Source organism: Felis catus, chromosome D3 (genome assembly GCF_018350175.1).
Source record: "Felis catus isolate Fca126 chromosome D3, F.catus_Fca126_mat1.0, whole genome shotgun sequence".
NCBI lineage: Eukaryota > Metazoa > Chordata > Mammalia > Carnivora > Felidae > Felis > Felis catus.
The window spans coordinates 66,768,401-66,795,060 of NC_058379.1; the positions used below are offsets into that span (position 1 = coordinate 66,768,401).

General features: G+C 50.5%; 1 protein-coding gene and 1 long non-coding RNA gene across 3 annotated transcripts in view; one reads left to right on the forward strand and one right to left on the reverse strand.

The window, feature by feature from the left end:
* Positions 1 to 26,660, reverse strand: part of LOXHD1 (lipoxygenase homology PLAT domains 1) — a 167,433-nt gene that overhangs the window by 136,368 nt on the left and 4,405 nt on the right. For both annotated transcript variants that reach the window (XM_045042203.1, XM_045042202.1), the window contains exons 2-4: positions 25,224 to 25,338; positions 18,365 to 18,445; positions 16,323 to 16,507 (exon numbers count right to left, since the gene is read on the reverse strand). In XM_045042203.1, coding sequence (XP_044898138.1) covers positions 16,323 to 16,507; positions 18,365 to 18,445; positions 25,224 to 25,338 — 381 coding nt within the window. The remainder of the gene's footprint in view (positions 1 to 16,322; positions 16,508 to 18,364; positions 18,446 to 25,223; positions 25,339 to 26,660) is intronic.
* On the forward strand, positions 3 to 16,366 carry LOC102900250. Its single transcript, XR_002737341.2, has 3 exons — positions 3 to 248; positions 3,362 to 3,455; positions 15,319 to 16,366. It is a non-coding gene; the product is annotated as an uncharacterized LOC102900250 (long non-coding RNA).

Genomic DNA, 26,660 nt, shown 5'->3' on the forward strand with positions numbered 1-26,660 from the left:
GGCGTGGCCTTGTGCCATAAACTTTGTGGGCAACAGACCTCGGAACCTCGTGTAACTTTCCTGTGTCATCCGCTGTTGTTCTTGTTTTAGTTCTTTACAGCCCTTAAAAAATGTAAAACGTCTTTGTTAGCTCCAGCTCCTCGCAAAGCTACACCCAGTCGGCCACCGTACTTGTCGTTGGCCACCAGCTGCCCCAGGCTGCCTTGGGCTTTCAGGCCCTCTTCTGTGTGTCTAGGCAGGAACTTCAGGTAACTCTCCGCGCTGCGGCCTGGAACAGGATCCGAGTGGCTTGGTGCTGCCGCAGGGTAATCACAGCACACTCTATTCACCAGCGAAGGAGCTCAAAGCTCTGAAGATTGGGGAACTATTGCCCTTTTACTGTTGGGCTGGAGGGGGTGAGAAGGAGCATGTCCTGTGCCCAGTGTGGATAGGCAGGGCCAGCTTTCCCTGCCCATGCAATGCTGGGTGATTGGGCTGAGCTCAATGTTCCCCTAAGTGCAGTGGAGAAAGGGGGGGCTCGGCTGGGGTTTCCTAAAGGTGGGGACAGATGGCAGCACCAGTTCTGCAACCTCGGGTATTGTGCCTTCAGCTCCTTGCCTGCCTGACAGTGAACAAGGAACAGAGATGAAAAGAGAGGGGAAGGTCAAGTTGGAGGAGGGGCTAGCAAGTTCACTGTGCTTCCCGAGCAAGCGTGGGACCAACATGACCTAGTGATGGATGACAGGAATTGTTGCCCTAGCCAGTTCTGAGGTCGGCCTGTGGTTTAATCAATGCTATTAACATTCTCCCTAGAACTGATTTCTGTCTGGCCTTTTAGGGAGCTACCATTAGTTCATAGGGTGCCTTTCGACAAATTAGAAAAAGGCTTCCGTCCTCAAGACACTTTACTGCCATCTGTTGGATAACTGTCATCATAAATACACAAACCTACAACCTCTATGATGTGAAAGATGTCTCTTTACATAGTCTTAATTGTGCAGTGCACAACCTGCATGTCTGAACCCAGGAACACTACCTTTCAGGGAGTAGTTGCCTTTTGCTGAAGGTCAGTGTGAGCTCAAAGACACCAAAGTAGTTTGAACATTGATCTGAACAACATACAAGAAGGGAAATAGACCAGAGATTAAGGTAATTACATGGTACCTCTCAGAGCCAAACAGAATTGAGTTGGGGTACTGTACGGATGGCATTAGCAGCAGCCTAAAGACAGATGGCCCTCAAGGCCACAGCATATGGCTGTCTGTGCCCTGCTTGCCCTGCCCAGAGGATCCACAAGCCCGGCCTTGCCCCTTATTTCCTCTGTAGCCTCCATGGCAGAGGCACAGGCCTGCTCCCTCTAAACAGGAACCGTGTCCCCTGTGGGCCAGCCGGAAGCTGCCTGTGTGGGCTTCCAGAAAAGGCAGGCACTGGCAGGCCCGAGCTGCCTCCTGCGCCTGGTGCGCCAACCACCCCCACAGCCTCGCCTGCGCTCTGTCTGGAACAGTCAGCACACAGCAGCGACAGGACACATCTGAGAGAACCACCCTGGGCGACGTGGGGGAGGCACAGCCACGAGTGGGCCGGATCCCCCAAATCTCGGCGCTGAGCTGGGCTAAGCTGGTCGTCACGTTCCCGATGACAGGAGTCAAGCAAATGCCCGGAAACTAAGCCTCCGTCCTGCTTGCCAAGGAAGGGACCATCCCACACCCAACGTGATTTGTGCCTCGCAGTAGCTCACGTGGCCCAAGCTTTTTTAGGAAGCTGGGAATCATGAATGAAGTGATCCTGAATTGCCGCACGGTGTTTCTTTCCCTAGCCTTCGCCCCCCATTCTCAGGTCGTGCATATTTAGAGTATTTAGACAGTGGCTTCATTCGCCCTGCCCTGCGGGTGAGCGGCGGGAAGGGGTGGCAGGAGGCTGGCTGCACCTGATTCCCTCCCGCCCCCCACCCGAGGCCGCGGCTGCTCCCTGGCACCTATCACTTCCACTCACCCAGAGCCAGGCACTGGGGAAGTGCCAGGGGAGAACACGGAAACAAGCGAGAGACGTGAAGCGGGGCTGCCCTGGGGATGGGGGCGAGGGGAATGTTCTCCCCCAGCCAGGGAAGGCCCCTAGCTCCTCTGGCCTGCCTGCACCGGTGCTGGGAGGAGTGTCCACGGACCCAAAGGATGGGCCGCAAGGCTACCCGTGGGGAACTGCTTCTTGGCCACTGAGCAGTGAACCAGGTCCCCAGACTCAAGTCTCCCTCCCCTGTTGCTGCCCCCAGAACGTTTCCTCTTCCTTCCCTTGGGTCCAGAGGGCCGAATCGCTCACCCAGATTCGTCCGCTTCTTCAAGTAGGACCGGAACTTCTCTGCTTTCTGGAGAATACCCTCAATCTTGCCGCCCTTGTAGACACATGCACGCCGCAAGCTGGTAAGACCCTCTGATGCTTACTGAGGACTGACTGTGGGCCGGTCACATCTGTTTCTCATGTAATCCTCACGATGACAGACCCTATTACTACTGTGGTCACTGCTTACTGAGAAGAGAATGGAAGCAAGAGGTTAAGAAACCTCATCAAGTTCCCACAGTTAGAAAGGGTGAAGCCCGGACTCAAGAGGTCCGGGCAGGAGGGTTCACTCTCATCTGTCCTTTCGCCCACCCCACAAGGTCTAGCTGAAAGCCCACCTCCCAGGCCCAGGGTGTTCCATTCCAGAACTCCTGTGGCCTGTATCATTTATTTGGCACTTAACACGTGCTCAAGCACAGGCCATGGGGTGAACTCAGCTGAGCCTGGTTGCACAAGGACATTAAAACACTGCTCAGCCGGGGTGCCTGGGTGGCTCAGTTGGTTAAGCAACTGACTTTGGCTCAGGTCATGATGTCACAGTTTGTGGGTTCGAGCCCCGCACCGGGCTCTGTGCTGACAGCTCGGAGCCTGGAGCCTGCTTTGGATTCTGTGTCTCCCTCTCTCTCTGCCCGTCCCCCACGTGTTCTCTCTCTCTCTCTCTCTCAAAAATAAATAAAGTGTAAAAAACAAAAACAAAAAAACATTGCTCAGTCATTAACAGTTGCTCCCGGGTGGCAATCAAGAAAAAATACTCCGTCCTTTGTTTTACCCCCAAATCATAGACAGCTAGCACATCTTTTTGGGAAGCTGTGACGTAAGCCTGATGTGATCAGGTATTGAAAGAGTATGGAGTAGGTAGGCTTTTTCTCCTTTTATCTCACTGCGCTCAGCCCCTCTTATCCAGTTCACTGCCAAGCGCCGCAGAGCTATTTCCACACGCCCCTCAGTCACTCGTCTCCCTTGGCTCCCCCTCATGTGGCTCTACAGCAGACCCTCCCCTTCAACCTGCACACCCCAGCAATCTCATCCATTTCTTCCCTTTCCAACCCAGATTCCACTCTGCTGCAGGAGCTTATCGTCCTCTAATGCACTTCTCATATGCTGCTGGAGGAACCAGAACACCACACAGCCTTCCTGGAGGGCAGGTGAGTACTGCCTGTCAAAAGGCTTAACATTCTGCAAATCCCGGAGTTAACAATTCAGTCCCTGTGCCTAACAATTCATTTATATGAGCAAATACTTGTGTTCACAGATGACCTGTAAAGATGTCTATCACAGCATCGTTAATAACAAAAAAATTGAGAACAACCTAAAAATATCCAGAATGGGGGATTGTTGGGGTGAATTATGATATTCACCCATGTGGCCATTTAAAATAATGGTTTAGGAGATTATTCAATGTTTTAGTATTCAGTGAAAAAACCTAGCTACAAAGTTGACTGTGATACAACACTACTTTCCGTCAGCATGTAGTGTTTAATGCATTCATGCATAAAAAAGCACAGGAAGGAGATTCACCAAAATGTTAACAGCAGTGTCTCCGAGGCTCTCCTACACAGGGATTAAGTTCAAGGTTCTGGGTTTACTCTTGGGCCCTTCACTTGTATGCACGTTACTTAACCACTCTGTGCCTCAGTTTGCTTTACCCATAAAATGGGTATAATAATAATAATAATAATATATCTGTCATGGTATTGTGAAGATGAGATAGACAGATAGATAGTGATTAGAACAATATCTGACATTGAGTGAATGCCCAATAAATTTTAGCTATTATCATTTTGGGGTAATGGGATTATGGAAGATTTTATTCTTCTTCGAACTCTTGCTTATTTGTACTTTTAATAATTTATACAACAGCCATTTTTCTTTTCCCTGCAATTGAAAACTAAATATTGAAGTCACCTAAACTTCAATTGAGTCTTCAATTTGAATAACTCATGCCCTGTATAGTCTGGAAGGAGCTGTTGCGAACTGGCAGCTTGAGGAAAACCCATGCACATGATGGACATCCTTACACCCTCAAGCTGGCTTTGGTACCAGAAACCTTTGAGCTTGCTGGTCTGGGCAGCTAGGAGGCTAGGGGGAGGGTTGAGGACTGGATGAAGGAAGAGAAAAAACAAAGGCAGGGGCCACCTGATAGACATTCAGCTCCAGGTAGGTGGGAACCCCTTCTCTGACACCCCTGCACCACCCTGGCCGATGCTTGGGGCTCAGGGGAAGGGTCCAGCAGGAAAACATTGGTGGCTGGAATGGACACCCACGGCTGGATCAGGCCCAAGGCAACGTCTGTATCATAAGTTCTGATTTCATGCACACAAAATGCAGCTCTGAGAAAGTACTCTCCATAAATGGGGTGGGGGGAGTGTTATTATAAACACCTATTTGAAAACCTCCCTCTGTTGAAAGCCTAGCAAACTCCATCTCAACTATGAAGTCTCAATTGGGCATCACTTACTCTATGAAGCCTTACGGATTCCTCCTTCCTCTATGCTTCTAGTGATAGAGGTCAGTCCCTAATAAGAACATTCTATCTTTTTGCACTCACTATTTCCTGGCTTGACCCTCTCCCCTCTAGTTGCTAACTTCCTAGAAAGGTCTGTACATATTTATCCTGAGCAAAGGATCCGGTACATAGAAGATTCCCAAATAGTGCCCATTGAATCACTGAATGACATCGGAGGAGCACAAGGTGGCATCTGGAGCCCAGGGCACTAGCTCTGCCCACACTGTGTCACCAAGAGCAGGTGGCTTAACTTTTCAAGGCTTCTGTGTTCTGCAAAATGGAGGAAGAGCAGATAAGGTCCCTTCTGGTCCTGAAATTCTCTGATACTCGTCACTGGGGCCTCATTGGAAACAGTTCTCTTCTTCCCACTCTTTCCGGAGATGATTTTCTGCAATGTTAGGTGGGAGCAGATGGGGTGGGCGGGGAGCTGCTGGGAAGTTCAGAGGAGGAGAGCGCTGCAGGACTGGCCCAGCTCCCCCCACCCCAAAGCCCTCTCGCTCTGAGTCCAGCTCTGAGTCCATGGGCCCAGGACCACCTCCCTAGAGGTCAAAGGAACAGTAACTCCCAACTGGCGTCCACAGCAAATCTAGCTCAGAGGGCTTTGGATAACGTTTGAGCTGAGTTGAGGGGACACATCGGGGAGAAGGAAAAGTGTTTGGAAAAGAGGCACTCCCTGCAGGCTTTAACTGAAATCAAGGTCATCAGCCTGTTTCCAGCTGTCTAGATGAGCCTGCTGCCTTTTAGAGGCGATCCCGGCACTGAGTGGCTCCAAAGTCCTATCTGATTCTGAAAGGCCAGAATCTTGAGTCTATGCATCTCAGAGTCAGAATAAGCCTGGATGTAGGGGAAGAAGAAGGTAAAGCACCAGGATCATAACCACCACCACAATATTCGTTTACTGAGCGCTTACTCTACGTCCAGCACTACAGTCAGTCTTTATGTACATTTCCCCAATTAATCAGCCCAACCACTTTATGAGTGGGAATTAATGTTATCCCCACTTTACAGACGAAGAAATAGAGGCACAGAACTTAAGACATCTGCTCATGCTTACCCAACCAGTAGAGTGGCAGGGCCAGGTTTTGACCACAGAGAAAGGGAGTCCAGAGACCAAGCCCACAGTGGGGAGACAGACACTATGCAGAAGAATAGTAAGTATTGGGGTGGGAGTGGAATGAGGAAGAAGTGTCCGCAGCAGAAGGGAGGTCACCGAAAGCCAATTTCCCCTGCCCCACGGAGGAGGGCTAGCCCCAGACCCGTCCTTCTCTCTTTGGATATGACACTCTACTAATCCTAAAAAGACCCCCAGAGGCCACCTAATGCACCCATTCTGTAGAGGAAGAAACTGAGGATGGGAGCGAAACTGAGATCTGCCTCGGGGCTCATCGCTACTGGTGGCAAAGCGAGAACTAGAACTCAAGGTATATAGTCTCATGTGCTTTCTGAGCCAGAGAGCTATATTTTTTAAAATCAATGATTTAATTACTCCGTGGTGTCATCCTGTAGAACGTGGAAATAAGTCAGGGCTGCTGGCTTGTGTGACAGAGCCCTCGTGATAGGTGCTTTCTGCATCAATCACCCAGGCTGCTTTTATGCTGCATCTGCTTTGGCACCAGGCAGTTCTCGGTCAGGCCCATCATAATCCGCCGCAGGTCAGCGAAATGTGCACATACCCCTAAAATGTTAATCATGAGCCCTTTCTCGTCCAGTCACTTCTTCAAATGCACCGTGGGCACCATGCCCAGCATGGTCTTGCCAAGACTGGGTGCACATCTGGAGCTGGGTGATAATGACTGCGTAGCACAGTGTGGGCTCTAACAAAATTATAACCCAGTTGCCCGATGAAATCACTGGGAGTGGAAACAGTGATTATGCTGGACAAACACCGTCCCATTTCTACCTGTTCTAGCTGGCCTATGGGCAGCTTTCAGCCCCAGCATTAGCTGTCCTATTTGCTATGGCAAAAGAGAAGGAGGAGGAAGAGGAGGAGAAGGAGAAGAAGGAGAAGGAAAGGAAGAAGAAGGGGGAGGAGAAAAAGAAGGAAGATGGGGAGGAGGAAAAAAGGAAGGAAGGAAGGAAGGAAGGAAGGAAGGAAGGAAGGGAGGGAGGAGAGGAGGAGGAGAGGAATGGAGGAAGGTGGGGAGGGAGGGAGGAATAGAGAAAGAAAGGAAGAAAGAAAAAGCCCCAGACTTGGAATCTGGAAGAAAAGGGGGAATTCGCCACTCCCCAACCTGCACGCTCCAGGCCCGCCTCCCCAGTGGTTGCAACTTCTCATGGATCCCCTTCCCTTCAACGGCCAGCCCCTCGGTCTCTCTGGGACACAGCACAACATTGGCTGCAGCCATGTTTATTATTAACCCACCAAAGAAGATAAATGCTCCTTTAGAGAAAGGGTTGTCCCAAAGGAAGCCTAGGGAACAGGCTCCACTGAGAATGGGGAGCGACAGGACCCACTTCAGACAGGGCCCTTCTGAATGCAGGGCCTCCTCCGCTGTCTGCGAGGCCTGGGTCTGCAACATCGATGAGCTGTTGTGCCTGGGTTCTGACAGCCCTGGGGTGTGAACAGCCCCCAGGCCAGCTGGAACTCAGCTCTTGGCTTCAGAGGCCTGTCGCATTGCCAAGTTGGCAGAACTTTCCCGAAGCAATGTGGTGTGGGCTCAGTACTAATTTCAGCCACGTGATCATCTCAGTGCTTTTGAAGGTGGGCGGGTTTGTGGGTTGGTGCTGGGATGAGAACAATTACTTGTCCAGGAAGCAGGAAATGACATCATATTGGCAGTGAGAAGGCCAGGCAGGGTCTGTCTTAAACAGGTCTGGCCCTCTTCAGCCCCAGAGATGTGTCCTGAGCCTCCCTGGGGCCAGAGGGATGGGCAGCCCTGTGCCCTCAGCCTGTGCAACTCTGTAGCACCGTCACCAGTTGCACCTGGGTGCCGTGCCCATGAATGTCACACCAGAAGTAACAACATCAAGGTTCATCAAGGGAGTGAGTTCGGGGAGTGGGAGACCCGGAGCCAGGTAACAGAGACAAGGAGGCATTTAGCTAGCAGAATACCAGAGAAAGCCAGTGCTACAAAGGACCTCGGAGAACGTCTAGCCCAGCCTTCTGGTCATTTGAGGAAGCAGCCCAGAGAGGACAAGTAACCTGCCTAAGGCACACAGTTACCAAAGGGCAAGACTGGAAGCCCGTTATCTGCCTCCCACTCCGTGGTAGAGCTCTTTTCACCCATCTCTGCTGCTGGCCTTCGTAAGTGATTGTGTCTACACACACACACACACACACACACACACACACACACTCACACACACACTCACACACATGCCTGTTTCTTACTAATCTTCACTCAAGTCCCTTAGTGCCAGTGACCAAGTTGGCAGGTACAAGAGAAATCACCAGGTGGGTGGACCCCAGTGTTATGCCCAGAGAAACCTGAGCTTGGCTGGAGAGCCCAGATAGACACATAGTCAGCAGTTAGCACCCAAAGAGGCCAACAGCAGTCCCTGAGATACGGAGTGTCTCAGCCATTTAGCCATCTCAAAATCCCTGGGGGCTACAACCACCCCATCAGCCATGGTGGCTCCTTCTGGCTACGAACTGGCCGGATCATGCCTACGTCTCAAGGAGCAGGCTGAAAAGCTCCTCCTCTCTGCCCTGAGATTCCTTACACATCCTTGATGCAGTTGGGTTGGGGGAACCCCCTGAAAATCCACTTCAGTGGATGGCACAGACTTCAATTTCTCCAGAGTTTGGAGGAGGAATACCCGAGGTGAGGGAGCAGCCAGTGCTTTCCAGAGAGGCTGGGGCTTCCCCCGCAGTGGGGTTTGGGTAGCACAGAGAAGACTGAAGTATAGGATAAAAGAGAGCAGGTGGGGGGAGGGGGACCAGGAAGGCACTGGCTCGGACATTTCCTGACCCTGAGATATGTTTTAGTAGGAGATCCACAGTTTTCTCCCTAACCAACTTGACACAGAAGCGTGGGAGCAAGGATACCCCTTCCAGGCAGCAGGCAGGCAGGATTCTGGGGCTCTGGGGAGAGCAGTCCTACTGGGTCCTTGTGGGGCTTGATGGGACAGGGCCCAAACCCCAGAAACTTCTGTCAGCAGTCTGGCTTCTCTCCACAATCTGGGAGCAGGTGGGGAGAGAATGTCTCATTCTCAGACCCACTTCCTATGGGTCCCTTGAAACTTCCTCATGGTTTATTAGTGCTGGAGAGAACAGCTTTCAGAGACACCGCCTGCCAGACACTGGAGCCAACACGATCTGAGCAAACACGTTGACAAATGGGAACTGGGACTAAGAATGGGACTAAGGAACACAGGGAGAGGTGGGAAGTGCTCTATGCATGCTCACCTTGACCTTTGTTGCAGGTAGAAAATGGGGAAAGTAATAGACCTTACCTCCTAGGAGTGCTGTGGATTTGTACAGTGTATACATATGAAGACACAAGACTACAGAAGTATTTTGTCCAAAGGTCACATAGTTAGAAGGTAGCATTTGGGGATTTGAACCTAGGACTCTTATGACTTGAGACATGGAGCTGTGGACCATGTGATACCTTCCACTCCCCTTGAGGGTAGCTCGTACTATGATGGTCTGTGTCCTCACTGGACTGCAAGCAACTGGAAGGCAAGGGTGATATCCTTACCCCAGACTCAGCATTTAAGAGCAGCTTGGGGAGCAGAAGGGCATGACCAATGACAGCTGCTAATGGTGATGCTTCACTTCGAGGCCTGGGAGACTGTCCTGAGATTCTGGCCAGGGGCTGCCCTCAGTGTGTAGCTGTCAATGCAGCTACCCTGCCCCTCTGGGTTCTGGGTTGTCAAGAGGGGCAGCCATTCTAGGTGGAAATCCTCTCGGAAGAGAGTCAGGCATGCATGGCAATGGGGGGATGCCAAGAGGCAGATGGCAGGAGGGAAAATTCACTACAATTCTGGAGTGGTTCGAGAGCCAAGACTGTGTTCCCAGGGATAGTCGATGCAGACATGCTGAAAAAACGGCTGCCAACCCTCCCCAGACCCGAGAAGGTGCCAGGACCCCTGACACCCACTCTAAGAGGGAGATGACCATAGACATGGCTGCTAGCTCCCTAATAGTGTGCATGTATGTCTGCGACTATTAATCAGGAGGTGTGGTGTCTCCTGGACCTTCCCACTAAGATGTGGAGGGGAGCCAGCCAAGAATGGGATACCCACTCCTGCTGACTCATGTGGGAATGAGTCAGGACAATCCAGGATGTTTCTCCAGAAGCCTTGAAGTCCTGGGCAAGAACTGAGGACTTGGGGTGGAGACAGCATTTTCATCTTTTCTTTTGGGGGGAATAAGAGCCCTTTGGCCTCAAAGTCAATGTGATATATTGTCACTGTGAAAAACGGTTAATGAAAATGTAGGATGGATGAAAAGAAGCAGGACATCAAGGGAGCTTGAATATCCAAACAATCTTAAAAGAAAAGAACAAAGTTGGAAGTCTTACACATCCTGATTTCCAAACTCCGTCCAAAGCTACAGTAATCAAAACAGTGCAGTAGACTTCAGGACAGACATTTGGGTCAGTGAACAGAATAAAGAACCCAGAAATAAGCCCTTGTGAATATGGCCAAATGATATTTGACAAGAGTGTGAAACCATTCAGTGGGGGAAGGGACAGTCTTTACAACAAGTGATGCTAGGAAAATTGGTTCTCCATGTGCAAAAAAATGAAATTGGACTCGTATAATGTCCACAAAAATTAACTCAAAATGGATCAATGACCTAAATGTAAGATATAGAAGTATAACACTCTTAGAAGAAAACATGGGGCAAAATCTTCATGATATTGGGTTTGGTGATGATTTCTTGGATATGACACCAAAAGCACAGGCAACAACAGAAAAAATAATAAATTGGACTTCATAAAAGTTAAAAGCTTTTGTGCACCAACAAAACTCTTTCAACAGAGTGAAAAGGCAACCCATGGAATGGGAGAAAATAATTGTAAATCAATCACAGCTGATAAATGATTAATACCCCCAAATATATTCTGGATGGACCCATACAACTCAACAATAAAAACAGACAACTCAACTTTAAAACAGGCAAAGGACTTGAATGGACATTTCTCCAAAGAAAATGTACAAATGACCCATAAGCACAAGAAGAGACGTTCAACATCACTAACTGTGGTTATTATTTAAAAAACCCAGAAGATAACAAGTATTGGTGAGTATGTAGAGAAGTTGGAACCCTTGTCCACTGTTACTGGGAATGCAAAATGATGTCGCTGCTGTAGGAAACAGTATGGCTATTCCTCAAAAAAGTTAAACACAGAATTACTACCCGATCCACTAACTCCACTGCTGGGTCTGTACCCAAAAGAAATTAAAGCAGGAACTTCAACAGCTATTTGTACACAGTGTTCATAGCAGTGTTATTTACAATAGCCAAAAGGTGGGAAAAAACCCAAATGTCCATCGACAGATGGCTGGATAAATAAAATAGGGGCTGCGCATATAATGGAATATCATCTAGCCCTGTAAAGAAATGAAATTCCCACACATGCTGTAACATGGATGGAGCTTGAAGACATTACGCTAAAATAAAATAAGCCAGTCACAAAAGAAAAATATTGTATGATTCTACTTATATGAGATTCCTAAGTCGTCAAATTCATAGAGACAGAAGAAAGAACAGAGGTTGCCCAGGGCTGGAAGAAATGGGAAAGAGGAGCTATCTTATGGGCACAGAGTGTTAGTTTGGGAAGAGGAGCAAGTTCTGGAGATGGATGGTGGTGATGGATACCCAATAATTTATTTAATGCCACTGAATAATGCACTTAAATATGGTTAAGATGGTGAATTTTATCTATGTCTTACTGCAATAATAATAATTTTTTAGAAGAAGTAGGATAATGGAGTCAGGGAGACCTATGCACTCTTGTTCTGAGGAGTCCACTCCCCCCGCCGCCCCCCACCCCCGCCCGCCACCCGCCAATCCGGAACATAGGGTTCTTGCCTAGGAGGTACCTTCTTGGGGATCACTGACAAACCAGAGCTACTCGGGGATGCAGGCTGGGCATAAGCCACAAGAGGAGAGGCCAAGGAACCTGGGGATGCAGTCCTGAGAGGAGGGCAGCCTTTCTTCTCATGGCTGAAAGGCAGACATGAAAACATCCAGGGTGTTTGTTAGCAGAGGACTGCAATGGACAAGCAGAAGTCCCAGGGAGAGTGTATGGGTTTTAATTGCAGGAAGAGCTTTCTGAAAACCGGTGCCCCTTAGCACTGGGATGGCTGAGCTGGGTGGTTGGGAACCACCCACCGTCAAGAAAGGCTGGATTCAAACTAAGGCTGGAGAAGCAACTGATGTGCACGCTGTGGAAAGGATCCCTGTGACAGTCGACTGGTCCTACTAACCCCCATGAGCCCTAGCTGTGATCCTTCAAGCCTTGATCTCTTAGGGGCCAGGTTGGTAGCCCTTGGTCTTGGAGACACAGGAAGCCCATTCCAAGAATTAGGAGCCTCGCACTCTAGTCCCAGCTCCATCAGTGGTTGGCTGGTTGGTTTTAGATGAATCACCACCTCTCTGAGCCCTCAGTTCAGTCCTCTGTGCAATTAACACCTGCCTGCCATCCTTCACCTTGCCTCCCCCAGAAGTGTGCTAGGGATGAAGTGAAGCCAAGGACTCTTGAAGAGAACAGCCCAGATACCCTACCAGCCCTTCTCCCCTCCTCCCCACTTCTACTTTCCCTTCCTCACAGCTCAGGGCGTAGTGTTTCCCAGGGTGCAATTTGCACACCACGGGTGGCACACAAGATGCTAATGGTGATACAGGAGGGTTATCTGATGTTCCGTATTTGTTTTCACATGTGCTGATATTTACAGGAATTGATAACAGTTTTTTTGTGATAGTGATATCTGCTTTCTTTTAAAAATAAACCTACAAGTAAATATATAAGTTGCCAAAAGTGAGTTAAAGAAGAATAAGTAAACAAAGAAAATTGCTTACTTGAATAAGACAAGACTCTTAAAGATAGAATGTGAGCGGCTGGGGTTCGGGAGCCTCCAGTGGTTGAGGGGATACCACAGCCTGTCTCCCCGGTCCCCAGCAACAGATCCCCCCAGGCTTGGCAGTCAGATACAAAGGAAACCAAAAGGTGAAGGGTTTGGGTTGGCTCTGCTACCTGGTTTTCTTAAGGTGCCAGGTGTAGCGATTTTACCAACCAATTGAGAACAATTGAGAAATTGAACTTGGGCTCTAGGATCTTCCACCCACACAACTTCATTCCACACTAACTGAGTTAGTCATCATCCCCTTCCTTCTTTTGGAACCTCCTGTCCCTGCTTTTTCTCATGGCTACCTTTACCCTATGGGCTCCATGAAGGAAAAGGGTGGCCCTGACCAGGCATTCACCCCGACGTACTAGGAATATGCGGGGCATTTTCCCATGTTTAAAGAGAACCCAGAGAAGGAAAAGTCACCTCCGTGGCAAACGTCAGGCACTGCGTCATGCAGGAAGGGTAATGTTCTTGCCAGGGCAGCAGTCCTAAGGCTACACAGCTCACCAGCAACCACAGGTGCCGTGTCTCTAACTAAGCATGATATATGAGATCCCCTATAGAGGAACCATCTAGAAACCTGATCAAGGTCCAGTCCCTCTGCCCCTGCCATTTTCTGCTGATCACCTTGGCCAAAAGGTCAGTCGGTCAGCCTAGAACACCTACCCTCCTTGAAGAGCAGGAACAAAAGAAGGTTCCAGCTATTTATCAGACAGAGCTTCAGGAGATGGTCCTGGAGGTGGGGAGAGAGGAGCAAAGCTACCCAGCTAATGACTCACTAACCCTTGGAGGATGAAATATGCACTAAAAAGTCCCCTTCTTTTTTTTTTTAATTTTTTTTTCAACATTTATTTATTTTTGGGACAGAGAGAGACAGAGCACGAATGGGGGAGGGGCAGAGAGAGAGGGAGACACAGAATCGGAAACAAGCTCCAGGCTCTGAGCCATCAGCCCAGAGCCCGACGCGGGGCTCGAACTCACGGACCATGAGATCGTGACCTGGCTGAAGTCGGACGCTTAACCGACTGCGCCACCCAGGCGCCCCTAAAAAGTCCCCTTCTTAAGCCCCCATCCCACGACTTAAAGTATTTTCATCTGTCAAACTGCATGGATGAAGAAATAATTATCTTCCCCATTTTGACCATTAGAGGCTCCCCTGCAGCAACCAAATATCAAGTGGGTATAATTCCAGGTGAAAAGCAAACAGAGTTTACCTTTTGTTTACCAATGCAGTCCTCTGAATATTCGAAGATCCCTTTTTTCATTCCTTCTTTCAGAATCCAGCCTGGAATTACTAAAACTCCAGTGCCTCCAGCTCATAAAAGGGCAGGGGGCCCAGGCGGTCTGATTCAGGGACAAGGTCAGCGGGTGTCTTTGTCCTTCCTTTAAGAGGCAAGAACACTACTCTGGATGATTCTTGTGGAAAGCTGGGGAACTATGGGGTCACATGAATTCTTTCTTAATGGTGACTTCTCATAAGCTCTTCTAACAGGGGAACCCTAGATTTTCATGTGACCAAAGCAAACGGTAGCATGAAGAACTAAATAGTGGGAAAAGGCCAAAAAAAAGGGGGAGCCTGGGAGAATAGACAGGAAGATAGCCAGCTTGACAACTTGCTAAGGATTATTCCTAGTAAAGAGACCGGATCAAGAAGTAAAGATACGTAAAGTTTTGACGAAAATCTATGAAATTCACCCCAGTTGAAAAGACAGGCATGGGGTATGGGCAGATAATTCACACACACACACACACACACACACACACACACACACAATACCAATGACCAATAAACACAATAAACACTTGAAAAATATCCAGCCTCACCAATAACCAAAGAGAGAACATTGTAAAACCCCCTTTCCTAGCCAATTAGAAAATTAAACAATACTAAGAATTGAGGGTGAGGAAAGTGGGTGCTTTTGCATAGCTGGTGGGGTTGTGCACTGATGTACCCTTTCTACGGCATTTTGGAAATGCCCATTAAAAGCTTTAACCATGTGCATTCTATTTGACCTGGAAATTCTATTTAGGAATTTATCCTAAGGAAAGAATCGTTTGTCTGTGCAAAGATTTGGGTGTATTATTTATATCAACAATAAAATTTTAGAGGGGAACACGATGTCAATGTCCAACATAAGGGATTCAGTGAATGGATGATGGTGCCCCTCTATACAAGGACACTTCACAGCCACTGCAAGCAGGGGTGTTGAGCCATATTTAATGGCATCGAAACAAACATGCTCTAAAACAGGATGTGGTACCAGCCCATTCTCTCAAACTATGCATAGAAAAGACTAGAAATGGGGGCACAAACATGTCACCAGTGATGTTTCTCCAGATGATGGAATTACAGGTATTCTTTTTTTTTTTTTTTTTTAATGTTTGCATGTTTCTGTTTTCTAAATTTTCTGCAATGGTCAAATTTGGCTTTTGTCATAAGAGAAAGATCAATAGCAACTCTTTTTTTTTTTTTAAAGAAACAGTGAAGTTGCAAGGAATTATGGTGGGGGCCACAGAGGAACAAGGCAAGTTCAAGATCAGCTGGAAGGTAGGAAATCAGAGGTAGACAGAGAAAGGCGAACTGAAGCCCAGTGGACACAGAATATGCTTATTTCTGCCCAGCTGGGCTGCAAGAGAGGACGGAACCTGGAGACCACAGGGCACACGCTGGAAGGCAGAATCTAAGGAGTGCGTCCGCCTTCTGTTACTCTGTTGAGCGACCTCGGCAAAGTCACATGGCTATCAAATGCCTTCACCTCCAAAAGTCTATGACAGTCTGCAAGCAAGGTGCTATGATGGTGGTGCCCACGTGTTATGTCTCCGTTTTTGGAAAGGCAACTATGTCCAATAATGAGGTGAGGTGAGGTCAGAACTTTAGGGCACAGAGTGTGATTAAAACAGGCCATGGGATACGGTGTGTGTTTTTACATGATTTGTTCCCCCGCCTCCTGTTGAGCTAAAATGTCCGGAATTTAAGGCCTTTGGCCAGAGATGCACTTGAAATTAGTCGTTTCCCTCCTCATAGAATCAGGAGGAGGTAGGGACAGCTTGATGGAGCCCCTGTAGCTGTGAGTTCTGATTCCCATCTGCCCTGCCCTGGCCGTAGCTCACCTTCCTCTGGGCATCAGAAGAAGGGCAAAGAGATAGGAAGATGGAGGCAGCTGCCTTTGAACTCAGAGAGGACTCTAGGTAGATACCCATCAACAAGAAATGTTGAAAACACAGGATATGCCCAGGGCTGCTCCCACCCCTCCATCATGCCTCCTGGTTCGTTTGCATTTCCCATTTCCTTGAGTCCCCAGAGCACATAAGCTTGCTCTTGGGGAGGTCATGTGGAAAAGACGGGGCTTCAGCTGGGCCCCAGCCGACTGGAAGACCCTGGAGGAGTGGCAAAGGGGACACGGAACTGCCCAGAGCAAGACAGGGACGGGGGCCAGCCCAGGCAGGGAGGGATGGCAGGCAGGCCCGCCTCGGCACTGACCTCGGGGCATGTCCATGGGGTTGAAGCTGGCTAGCAGGTCACGGCACCACTGGCGGTCACCTTCCACCTTGCTCAGCCAGTTGTTGCAGTTGAAGTAATAGCGGAGGTGAGGCCGCTTCATGTCAGTCACGATCACACGATCCAGGTACCAGCTGGCGTTCAGGCCGGTGTTGTCATGCTCGATCCTGGGGCAGAGGCAGACACCCACATGTCATTGGCAGCAAGAGATGACACCCTTCCACACTGGCATACCCAAATGTTCACTCCAAAGAGAGGTTCCCTCATTTTGTCGCGGTCGCTTTACCCCTCGAGCCTCAGTTTCCTCATCTGCAAAATAGGAATACCTTGCAAGGTAGATGTGCCTATTAATGAGTGTTAACGTTGTGACATCACCTGCAAGGTAATATTGCCTTCCACGGAAAGTCCAGGATTGCCCAGGCTTGCAGCGGGACCATCTTGAGCTTCACTTCTCTCCCTGATCCCCAGACCCCCAGAGACCCCCAGACACTCTCCTTAGTCTCTCCACCCAGAGAATACCCTGTAGCCATCTACACTGATGTTGCCTCACAGAAATATCACATGAGCTGCGTGTGCGAGCCATGTACATAGGTTTAGATTTTCTAGATATCTAGAAGCGCAAAAAAAAAAAAAAAACAGGTGAAGTTCATTTTAATAATACATTCTATTTCATCCATTTATCATTTCAACATGCAACCGTGTGACAATTTATCAGTGCAATATTTTATATTCTCATACTAAGTTTTCAAAACTCCATTGTGCTCATATATGTACGGTGCATCTCAATTTGGAGTAGCCACATTTCAAGCACTCAGGAGCCACATGTGGCCAGGGGCTACTGAATCGGGCAGCATAGATCCACACTCTTCAAAATCTGGCCCCCCAAATTTCCTGCACTTCTGATAGTGCCCCTTATCCTTGGCAATCCCAGTTTTTTCTCTGAGGTCAGTTTCTCCCCCAGACCTTGACCCCTGCGTAACCTCACTTTATGCCAAACATCACCTCCCTGTGCACTGCAGTGGGGCCTTATCTTTGCAGGCCCTCATGGGACAGACACAGCTCACAGCACACAGCCCCGATGGACCAATGACCATGATGTGCCCGAGGATGTGTGCCTCTGTTTGGCACAGAGCCCAGCACCTAGTGGGACCTCAGCATAGCGGTTGCCTTTCCCCACAGCAAAACTCTCTTCCCGACCCTCCCCTTCCCTGTTTGTCACACCCTTCCCTCACACACCAGTGCCGGGGCCCTCATTTGTCCCTTTTTTCCAAGAAAGACAGTGCATGGTCCTATACTTTCTAGTGGGAGGAAGACAACTTAGGACTGAGGTAGCCAGGCCCTAGCCTGGGTGCAATCAGCCCCCAGATGATGACATTCTGACAAATGGGCATGAACTTGAATGGGTGTGGGTCGTAGGGAGGGAGGAAGGAGGGGGGAAAGGAGGGCAATTGAAGACTCTCCCTTGGCAACCAGGCTGATAGAATTATCCTTCCCAGCACACTCACACAGACACCCCCAGAGAGAGGCAAGCTCTCTGTCATAAGGCACCCTGCAATGTGACCCAGCATCTCTAATACTTGCTGAGTGCCAGTTACCATCTGAGCACTAACTTGTTGAGTCCTCCCTAACTCTAGGTGGTAGGAATCGTTATTACAAATGAGGAAACTGGGGCTTGGAGAGGAAACGCCCGAAGTTCCACAGCTAGCAAATGGAAAGGCAGAAGTTTGAACCAAGGCAATCTGGACTCAGAATCCACTCTTAACCACTATGCTAGTGCCTCTTAGAGCATATTTCCCAAGTTTGTGAGAAATTGTCTTAAGTAGTCTCAACACAGAGAAGTGAATCTCTAATGGGCAAGTTTAGGGAGCCATGACTCAGCATGGGTGGGAAAGATCTGGGCCTTCAGTCACCCCTCAAATGACACCAGGCAGTAATTGACATCCAGAAAGTGTCAGTAATGACATCAGTTCCTAACCTACTGGTTTTCATCTCACTTCCTTCCTGGTCAGGGGCCAGATTCTGACCTGATTTTGTAGATGAGGCCCACGTTGTTGGTTCTCACCCGGAAGACGTCGACATTGGCTTTCTCAAAGGCAGATTCACTCCTACAACGAACACGTGCACACTTAGTAATCTGCACTCGGCTCACAAGCCTGGGAGGAGAGCCAAGGGCTGGCATCCCCCTTCTTCCTCCACCATCCCAGTCCTGGGAAGTGCTATGAGTAACCACTCCCATTCTGAGACTCCTTTCTGACAGAGGGCAAGGTCGGTTACTACTCGTTCCTTGCTTTCACACTCAAGTTCTCCTGTGATGTTCGCCACGCATCACTAAGGCAGGTATGGTGGGCAACAATTAGCCCCATTTTACAAACAAGGAAACTGCCAATTGATCGCAGATCTGGGATCAGAACCTGGATCCCCAAAGTCATGACCCAATGCCCTCTGGCTGCTCTGCATTGGGACAGTGGAGGAGGAAGGAGGCCATAGTGAACGCCATGGTGCTCTTGGGTCTGCAGGCCCCCGGGCCTCTCCTCACCTGCCTTGCTCTTGCTGGGGGGGAGTTGCAATGGCAGCCCCAAGCGGATGTGGAGCTTGGGTGGTGGCCCGTGGTCCTGCCATTCCAACAAGAAAGGAAACGCTCAACCAAAAAACCAGCAACCAGGGAGGCGGGTGGTGAGGGAATGCGTATCTGGCGTCACAAAGACGGTGTGAACAAAAGCAAGTACACCTGAGATGTTCCTCAACGAGCTGCCCGGTGGGTCCAGACTCTGGAGCATCCTAGGTTGCATCAGCTTAGACACAGGAGGGCTGGAGCAGCCTCACCCGGAGTCCTCCGGGAGCAGAACCCTGAATCTCACACGGACATCTGCTGTGTCCTCTGTGTGGGCTCGGACCCGGCCATCCAGTTCCACTCACAGCCCTTCCTGCCCACACGGCGACGCCCTCACAGGCCGGAGAGCCGCCGACCTCCCCCGGGGCTTCCAGCCAGGGCTCTCGTCACCAGCACTCAGCCCACGGGAAAGAAAAGTGTGGAAGACAAACACATATAATAACTAGGCCATCACTGTGCTTCCAAATAAAGACAGAGGGGAAGAGCCTTCCCTCTAAGGCAACAAGGCTCAGACTTGGTAACAGAAGGCCTGTAAGTTCTGCACACTCCAAAGCTGTGGTTCTCCGCAAACAGACCCACTTTAGCAAATAGTCTGTCCCGAGACGTTTCCTGCAGGTGGGCATGTCGTGAGACATGAGGCCTAAGGTCCTCCAAAAGCAGGGCAGATCTCATGAAATTAAGTGGAAAATGTACACTGGGGAGCCTGGGTGGCTCAGTCAGTTAAGCATCCGATTTGGCTCAGGTCATGATCTCACGACTTGTGGGTTTGAGCCCCGCGTCGGGCTCTGTGCTGAGAGCTTGGAGCCTGGAGCCTGCTTCGGATTCTGTGTCTCCCTCTCTCTCTGCCCCTCCCCTGCTCACACTCTGTCTCTCTCTCCCTCAAAATAAATAAACATTAAAAAAAAATTTTTTTAATGTACCCTGAGGCAGCCTTGTTGGGGGGAAAGAGGCCCCCAGGTTGTGGTCTGGGCACCAAGGGGGAGGAGGAGAAAGTGATGGAAACTTCTGGCTTTTTGCTCGAGTGAAAGGGCCCCTTCTCCGGGGTTGCTGCACATACCTGTGAGAATCTTATCTCCAAAAGTGATGAACAACAACCCCATGTTGTGCTGCAGGGTGAGAGCAGATGTGCAACGACGTGGAAAACACAGGAACGTCAAATCTAAGCACCATCAGGCTTGTGTGGGTGGGATATAAGGAAGTGAACAAGAGGTATTTTCAACCTATGAGACCAGGAAATAAATGTGTAGAATAGACAAGGGTCTCTACACCAGATAAATACCCTAAGAAATAGCCACCCTGGGAGGCTGTGAGGTAGAATATTACGCAGCCACCAAAAACTCCCATTATAATGTTAATGGAACAGGACCAGGTTTATGATATGGGCTTAAAAGGAAAAGCAGTTGCAAAAGAAAATGTAGGAACACCACGGGAGGCCAGCTGCTTTTAAAAACAATGAAGAAGGGGGCGCCTGGGTGGCGCAGTCGGTTAAGCGTCCGACTTCAGCCAGGTCACGATCTCGCGGTCCGTGAGTTCAAGCCCCGCGTCGGGCTCTGGGCTGATGGCTCAGAGCCTGGAGCCTGTTTCCGATTCTGTGTCTCCCTCTCTCTCTGCCCCTCCCCCGTTCATGCTCCGTCTCTCTCTGTCCCAAAAATAAATAAACGTTGAAAAAAAAAAACAATGAAGAAGAAGGATTTATACAAAACATCATGTCTCAATGGTAAGAGTATTATAAAGTGTTGCTTATGTTTTCTGGTCCGTGTATGTATTTTCTAAGTTTGCCGAAGGGAGTACATCTCGATCTGTGATTATGCACACGGCGACAGGTCCTGTCTCCACAGCCCCCCATGCCCCGAGGCCAGCAGCTGCCTGGGCTGAATCCTTGGGGGATGAGTTCGAGGCTTGTCAGGCTTCATCTGCTGAGCCGCCTGGAATTTGGAAAACAGCGAGTGCCCATGAGCAGGGGAAGAGGAGGGTGATTTGGAAGGAGAGCAGCTGGCGTCCTGGGGGGGGCCTCTGACCACAGCTCCTTCTGGAGAAGCACTGACAGGTCCCTGCGCCCTGCACAAAGGCCCTGAGCCCAGGGCCAGGGAGAATGTGGATGCGTGCGTTCCAGCGTGTTTGTTAAATAGTTGACCGCCATGCTTCACTGTCTCACGGAAAACAATTTGTGAAAAGCAAAGCGGAAGGAGGGGGACCAGGAGAGAAAGAACTACCAGTGGGGGCAGAGGGTCTCAGGACCACTCCCGAGTGTTCCAGGGCATCACACAATGTGGAGTGATTGTCCGCAGCGTCAACATCTTCCGGAAGATGAGAGGAAGGGCTCGTGAGGGCCTGTCCTCAGAGGAACGAAAAGAAGGACTGTGGAGACAGGCCTACCCGGACTCTCTTCTTGCTGGGAGCAGCCAGGATAATCCCAAACAAACCCCAACCTCAGCCCACTGGGGTCAGATTCCCAGATCCCCACGTCTGGGAAGTCAGAATGCAATGCCGGTGGGTTTCAGAAGCTGGAGGTGAGGTGGAAATACCAAAGCATGGAGGGTCCCCTGTCAAAGGAAACATTAGAAATGCAGACCGCTCGTTTCTTTGTGGAGACTGCGGCTTCACCGGGGCTCCTGGACACTCAGCAAATGAAGCGTAATGCAGTACCCAGCCCCCTCCCTGTCCGTACCTGCCCCTTCAGCGGGGACCCCTACCCAGGAGAGGCTTCACAGGCTGCACAGGGCATTTTAGCCGCCAGCCTGGCAGGGCCAGCAGGCTAAAATGCCAGGCGTTCTCTGACACTCAGCTGGCAAATTCTCAACAGGAGATCCGTGTTCCAGAAGATGCATGAGATCCCATCCTTTTGCCATATTCTGCACATGTGACCCCAGTCAGTGCTGGGAGTGGTCCTGGGTCACCGGGAAGGGCGCCCAGCATATGGGGGCCTTCCTGTGGGACCCAGGGCTGTTGACACTCAGCTTGGTCTGGGGTCGGGGTGGAGCTAACAGAGGATCAAAGTGAACACATCACACTCTTTGCTGCCCAAGAGACGGGCCAGTGTGTACGGAGGAATTTAGACACTAGACCATGAGGATAAGCACAATCAGCATGTTAACCTCAGGCACCAAATAATTGCAGCAGAATGATTCTGTATTGGGAAATAAGCATGCTGATAAGCCATGTGGGAGGTCCTGGGGCTCAGGAGAAAAGGCAGAAGACGGAGCAGGAACAGAAGGGGGAAAAGAGAGGATGTAGGCAAAGTGGGAGAGGATGGTGGGGTGAGGGGACAAGACCAGACGCTATGGAGAAAGCAGCCAGGAAGAAATTCCAGGATAGGCAGTGGTTTAATCTTAAGACGAGGGAGTCTGTCTAATATTCCATTTTAAGTCATTTGCTTGGCTGTGCTGGGAACTCCCTCTGGTGCCCTGAGTATTGGTGAAGTCTGATGGACTCAAAAACACCTCGTAGCCCGTGTGTACGTGCGTGTGTGTGTGCGCGCGCCCGTGTGTACGTGTGTGTGTGTGTGTGTGTGTGTGTGTGTGTGTGTGTAAGGCAAGGAAAAGGAGCTCAGTTCCAGTTGACATGCGAGTTGGGTTTGGGTGACACAGCGTGGCAAGGAGGGACCAGCAGCAGACAGCGAGATGAGAGATTCCGAGCCAGACCCCAGGGCGAGGGTGGGGGTGAGGGGTGGGCTGGAACACCTGCATCTAAATAGCACAGAGCACGGTGACCTCTGCGGCCCTGGCGTCTGGGTCACCCAGGCAGCCTGGGATTCCTTGGAAAGCGGTGCTCCCCTCCCAGGCCCAAGGTCTCCGTCTTGAACTGAATGCATCTTAGATGGCGAGGACTGACTGTGTCTTTGCAATTCTCTCTGCAGACATTTCCCTGGGGTCTTGCGGCAGCCAGATTCATCCTTCTGGGCCGCATCGTAAATCGGGCCTCTGTGGATCAGCTTGCAAGCAAGGCCTGCCACAGCCTGTCCTCCCCTCCTGGCCCCTTGCTGCCTCCATGTGTCTGCAAGCTGTCCCCGTGGTCTAAACTACCTTCCTCCTGCCCCTCTCTCATCTGAGTCTTTCCCTCACCCAAGGCCCAGATCACCTGCCCTTCCCTATAAAGTCCCACTCTGGCCGCCCTGACGGTATGACACTTCCTGAGCCCTGGCTGTTTGCCAACAACTGGGAGAGGGGCCAGAGGGACGAAGCAGACTCCCCTCATCACCCCTCCACCTGGCATCCCTGTGCATGTCACCTCTCCAGCCTCCCAGGACATATGCTGATGCTACAAAAAGACCATCTCCGAAACCTCCCACTCCCCATGGGCTCCTGCAGAGCCCTCCAGGCCAGCCTGCCCGGAGTCCTGGCCAGACCTGTGCCCCTGCTGCCCCACCCGGAGCACCACACGGGTACGGGAGAGACCTCGGAGTAGCAGGGGGAAGGGGTGTTGACTTCTGTCTACGGGGCTGGCGGGAGGGCCTGCGTGTGACGCCCGGAGACCTCCCAGCCCTGCTCGTGTCTTAGCCTCTCTGCTGTGAGGCAGTACCTTCCACATTGAGAAGGAAGGCTGGATCTCACACTCCTGGAAATGGGGACTCAGGGACAAACCTTCACACCAGCTCATGAAGGGTGACTCTGGGGCCTTCCCGAGAGGCTGTTTTGACAAATGAAAAGGCCGAGGGGGAAGAGTGAGGGCACTAGATGCAAGAAAGTGGGAAAGACAGTGAGAAATGACCATGAAAGGAGAAAATGGCTCTTTTTGTTTCAAAAGGGCAGGCTGGGGACGCTAGAAACCAACTTGGCTGCATTCCCAGAGCCTAGTGGCTTCTCCCTAGAACGGTGTGCTCGGGGGAGGTCACATGGCAAAGAGGATGGACATTTCATGTCTTCCCTTTACCGTGCCCACATCACTGGTGAGAAAGACTTCCACAAGCCAGTCACTCTGCAGTGTAAGCAGTACAAGAAGGCGGGTACCCTGTTCTGCAGAAATGGACAAAATAGGACGTTATGCCTGCCTCGATGGGATCGCATTTATACCACAGCCTGCGCTCAGGGTAAACCTGGGACACGGGGCCAGGTCAGTCTGTGAAGCACAGAGTTCAGGGATGTCCTGGCCTGTGGTCCCCACCCCTCTATAGCCTCCCCGGCGCCCTTGGAAGTGACGACCTGGAAGCCTGCAGGGGAAGCTCCCATGCACCCTCTGGGCCACAGGGCCAGCACTTGAGGAAAATGTCCACATCAAGTACCTGGGGTTTTAGGACCAGCTTTACCATCTAGGAGCTCCATGGCTCAGAGCTAATCTCTACTCCTCTCTAGGCCTCAGTTTTGCCATGAATAAGTTGAAATAAATTTAGTGGTTTTTCAAACTTTTCTTGGCTGTAGAACTCTCAGTACAAATAAAATCTGACTCTGAAACTCGGTGGGTAAGACAACCATCAGTGAGCTACTCTGCAGGAAGGATGGGGGCATGATGGGCCCAGAACCAATGGACCGATCCCTGGTTCCATTCAGCACAGATTGAAAACCAGGGCCTAGACCACGCCTGCAGCCCCCGGGAAGCTCTACAACTCTAGAATTCCACCAAAGCGTTCCCATGTTTTGCTCTGGGTATATCTGTGTGTGCCTGTGTGCGGTCGGGGGACAGGGTCCAAACAAAGAGGCAGCAGCCCCTGCTGTCAACGGATCACAAATGATATGGGGAACACAGGTGCACACACGAACACCTACACAGAGCACGTCTACACAGACACGCACACAAGCACAGCTGCTAGTCTATACGGCTGACTCGAGTGTGCGTTAGCAGGTTTAGTGTGACATTGGGCCCCTGGAGAGACACAGGCGCAGAGCACTTTAAGCTCATGCTTCCTTTGAATGCATGCATTTGTTTCTTCCTCTCAACCGCCCTGTAAGTTTGGTAAAAGGGGAATTCTCACTCCCAGACGCTAGACGAGGAAGCCAGGCCGTTGGATGCAAAGAGATTTGGCCAACGTTACATGGCAACCACGTGGTAAAGCTGGACCTAGACCCAGGTTTCTTAGTCCTGAGTGCCCTCTCCCAAAGAAAGGGACAGCTAATAAGATCCTGGGGAAGTCAGAGATCCAAAGTGGGCGATACTTCTCACAAAAGCCAACAGGGGAGCTAAGGAATATTGGCTGGAGATCACTGGGAGAGACCTGGTTGACAGAGGCCCCGTGCCACTTAATATGCCTGTGGACACACGGGTCTTCTCCCCGGGCTCCAGAACGGCACCAACCCCGACTAATGGCCCGTGACCCCCACTAAGGCCAAGTTGGTACTCACTTGCTGGTGAGGTGGAGCTTGGGAGAGAGGCCATTCTCTCCAAAAATGGTGATGAAGACATTGGCATCTGTCCCTGCGCCGCGAACATCCCCCGTGGCTGTGACCACCTCGTAGACTGGAGGAGAAAAGAGAACACATCACAGGCTTCTGAGAAAACCCAGAATCCTACAGGGGCCTGGAGAAGTCACAGCTGCTGCCAGCTGTGCAGAGGATATCCAGCCACAAAGGCGTCTATTCTATAAACCCCGCTCCAGCCCACAAGCCACTGAGCCAGGGTCAGAGCCACACCAACTCCCGTGTAAGACCCAAACCTCGCATTTAATGCCACACATTCATCTTACAGGTGAGGAGCCTGCAGGCAGCAGGGAAAGCCCAGGTCACATACCACTCGGTGTCAGCACTAGAGCCCAGCCCAGGGCCTCTGGAGGCCTGGTCTGTGATCTTTCCAGCACGGCACTCATGTGCCTCCTAGACCTGGCCTTCTTCAGAGCCTGCACCTGCCCCTCACTCTCCTCTCTGCCCTCTACGAACACAGCTGCATTGCCAGCCCTCGTCTCCCGTGAGCTCCCGGGCGCTGCCATCACAGGCTCCAGACGAGGCATCCCAGAGCCGAGCAGAGCTTTGTCCAGTGTCCCTTCTTAGCAGGGGCACTGATTTCCCTTCTCTGAGGTTCCTAGAACCTTGTGCTGTTTGCTGTCGATGCCTTTTCTCTTGAAGTCCCTGGTTCTGATGAAGGTCTCGATCAAGGCACTACAAGACAAGAAAGGAAGCAGCAGTACATTTGCACAACTCCTTGTCTCTGGGGACAAACAAATCCTAATTCTTCATAGCCTACACCACAAGGGTGCCTGATCTGTACACAAGCCCTCCTTGGACGACTCCGGGGCCTGAAGCGTTGCCCACACAGCTTTGCACGTACATAAGGGCCTTTCCAAACTGAGGGTCCACAGAAGAATGAGCAGGATGGTGGAAACCCCAGGACCACATCACAGGCGAGAAGACAGAGGCCTGGAGACGTGTGGTTTGGAGAAAAGGAGAGTCTGGGGCACGAGAGGGATGAGGAAGCTGCCTCAAAAGCTGATTTCAAGGGCACACAGCTCCTTCTTCAACAGCACACTGGCCATAAAAAATGTGATAAATTGGACTTAGTGAAAATTAAGACCATCATGAGAATGAAAAGGCGAAGATATTTGGAACGCATATGGCTATCAAAGGACTCATAAGCAGAAGATATAAAGAAGCCATACAAATAAATAAGGAAAACAGATACCACACTATTAGGGCAACAAATTGTTTAAAAGATAAACACACGCTTACAAGAAGACCCAGACATTCCACTTTGGGTATTCACCCGGGAGAAATAAAAACGTGCCTTCTCAAAGACCCACGTACAAACGTTCAAAGCAGCTTTGTACGTAACAGCTCTACACTTGATCT